Raw genomic sequence first — 2,968 nt, forward strand, 5'->3', positions numbered from 1 at the left:
TATACATATAGCGCCACCATGCCCATGTTATGATGAGCAAGTTTTATGACAATTATAAAGAGAACCACTGAAAATCAATATGGAACTACAATAACTAATCTGTTAATGTTAACATAATATGATCCCATACATACTATTTTATCTCCAGAATTTCATTACTGTTGCTGTATTGTTCTGTAAAATTAGAAATTTTTTCCTACCTACATCATGTACTAGTTTGACCTTTATCTGTTTGGCCAAAATGCCACAAAGAAGATCCAAGTCTTCATTCCATACCTAATAAACCATCAATCTCCTCTAGGCTTCCATTATGTTGTTTTGCCATACAAAATCTCAATAATCGGAAATAAGGAGCCAGGCACAATGGAGACACCAGTCTGAGAAGAAAAAATCCATTTTTAGACACTTCATAGTCATCTTTATATAAGTCTATGTTTATCAGGTGCTTGTCTTTTTTTTTTTTTTTTTTTTGATGGAATCGGGGATTGAACTCAGGCCTTTCCACTTGCCAGGCAAGCACTTATTCTACTGAGCCATCTCTCCAGCCCCCGCCTGTCTTTATAATTTAAAAAAATTTCCCCCAAATAAATGCCTCCTAGGCTTAAAGAATGCTCAGTCAACAATGACCTAAATTGCAAAAAGGAGCTATGTAGAAAAGAGAAACACAGGTAAGACGGAAGGAGAGGGTGAGAAAGGTAGAAGTAGCCAACAACGTTCACAAGAAAGAAAAGGGGAAAGGAACAGAGAACAGAAGAGAAAATTGCCTCACAGAACATCTGTGTACTCTCAGGAAACAACATCAATTTCAGCCTCAAGATCCCAGGAAAAAATAAGGAATCTGTCCCATTCCTTCTAATCCTCCAAATATCATTTATCTTGGGAGAATCCCTTTAACTCAAGTTCCCTACAGATGGAAAGAACTGTAAAATTCTCCATGAACATTCCCAACAAAAACAGGTTTTACAGGGGATTATACTGACTTTTTGTCTGATTCTTGTGAAGTTATCGGACCCCCATCTTTTGCACATTCCTCAGAGAGGAGTAGAGGCAGGAGATTGATGGCAATCCCATCTTGAGTATTGTATTCTTCCAGTCCATAGAGAGCTTTCACAGGAAACGGAAGTGCACTGTGAAGACAGAGAAGCCAAAATCTCATGCCCTAGCTCAGTGGTGAGCAAGGCTATGGAGGAAACCACTAGAACAAACCAATTTTAAATAAAACTATTATGGAGAGACGTTAGAAACACTAAAAAAACCAAGTAGGGACTTTTACCAATTCTGCAGTCAGGGTTACGGCTGTGAGGATAGAAGCTGTGGGCTGGGCAGACTTGGCTGTGGTGAAGGACATTATAAATTTTGTATCAGCTACTGAAAGAGCTGGCGTGACTTCCTCACCAGTGCAACCAAAGCAACAGGCAAACAGCACTCACCCTTCCGAGACATCACAGAGGTCCACCACAAAGGCATCTTGGAAATCATCACAGATAGTCTTCCCAACCCATTCCTGCAGGAAGTAAACAAAAAGACAGTGTGCTCTAATGTGTACTTGCTCTACAGCCCTAGATAAGTGACTGTGGACTTTACCAAGTCTTAGTTTTCTCATTTCTATAAAGGAAGGACCAATACCTACCTCCTACTATGAAGGGGAAAAGAGAGAATGTGCAGAAAGTACTTAGCATAGTGCCTGGCATAGACCAGGGCTGCCAACAGATGGCATCTGTCAACATCACCAATGCCAAGCACATCCTCCACTTCTTCCCCATTACTGTGATTACTGTTAGGTGGAGGAGGCTGGAGATGAAGGCCCAGCCCAAGGGAGGATGGATAGAACCACCCTCTCAAACACATTTTGGGAGAGCTCACAGGATGATCTATGTAGAACTCTCATGCTTTATCACTTTGAGAAGAGACACTGGACCTTACCAATGTCTTTGGAGCCATGTTTCCTGCTTGGATCAGGTTGGCAAACTCATCATAATATAGTGCAGAAGCCTGAGGAGACTGTTCACTGCAGGACTTTACCAACTCCAGCAAGGATGTTACCTGGAACAGCAGAAGACAAAGAATACTTGCCTCCTGGCCGCTGGCCCTTCCCAAGCTCCCTCAGTCCCAGTTCTGAAGTAAGGTCCCCTTCCATCCATACCACCAAGCTTGCCCCCCCGGAGATGTCCCTGAGCATCCATCCTGACCACTGTGTCTTTCTTTTTTTTTTTATCATTTTTTTTCCTCCTGAGACAGGTCTCACTATGCAGGTGAGGCTGGCTTTGAACTCACTTTGTAGCTCAGGCTGGTCTCAAACTTGCAATGATCCTCCTGCCTCAGCCTCCTGAGTGCTGGGATTACAGGTCTGCGCTGCCATACCTAGCCACTGTGTCTCTTTCTAATCAACCCTTTCTCCAATCCATCAGATTCATGAAGCCAGACTCATTTTTCTGAAGCCAAACTTTGATTATGATAAGAAATCTTTAAGGATTATCTATGCTTAAAGATGGAAATAAAAATATCTTCTATGATATTCAAGGCCCTTGGTTTTCCATCTCTGAACTAAATTTATATCTGAACATACACTTCTTTTCCCACATGGTCCAACAAATCTGCCATGTTTTCTTCTGAGGGATGAACTTGCTAGGGATCAGACAGACCCTGGGCCTTGTTTATGGCAGGCCAGGGCTCTACCTCTGATCTCCATCTACCGCCCACCCTGTGGTACTAGGGATTGAACCAGGGCCTGGTACATGCTGAGCAAACCATCTATATCTATAATCCTATTTATTTATAATTTTGAACAAGACAATAGCTAAGAGACCTAGATTGGTCTCAAGTAATCCTCTTATTTCAACATCCTAAGTAAATGATATTATAAGCATGTATCACTATGCCCAACTAACCATGGTCATCTCTCTTGCTAAGAATTTACAATTTATTTTTGTTGTTGAGACAGGTCTCACTATGCAGGTGAGGCTGGCTT

The 2,968-nt window shown here is 41.9% G+C and overlaps 1 protein-coding gene across 1 annotated transcript in view; it reads right to left on the minus strand.

Annotated features, from left to right (window-relative positions):
• Positions 1–2,968, minus strand: part of Fancd2 (Fanconi anemia complementation group D2) — a 72,025-nt gene that overhangs the window by 31,357 nt on the left and 37,700 nt on the right. Inside the window, exons 21-24 of the mRNA XM_023704518.1 lie at positions 1,924–2,043; positions 1,431–1,504; positions 981–1,127; positions 277–377 (exon numbers count right to left, since the gene is read on the minus strand). Of these exons, the coding sequence (XP_023560286.1) occupies positions 277–377; positions 981–1,127; positions 1,431–1,504; positions 1,924–2,043 (442 nt within the window). The remainder of the gene's footprint in view (positions 1–276; positions 378–980; positions 1,128–1,430; positions 1,505–1,923; positions 2,044–2,968) is intronic.

This window comes from Octodon degus, unplaced genomic scaffold, assembly GCF_000260255.1.
Source record: "Octodon degus isolate 3935 unplaced genomic scaffold, OctDeg1.0 scaffold00008, whole genome shotgun sequence".
NCBI classification, from domain to species: domain Eukaryota; kingdom Metazoa; phylum Chordata; class Mammalia; order Rodentia; family Octodontidae; genus Octodon; species Octodon degus.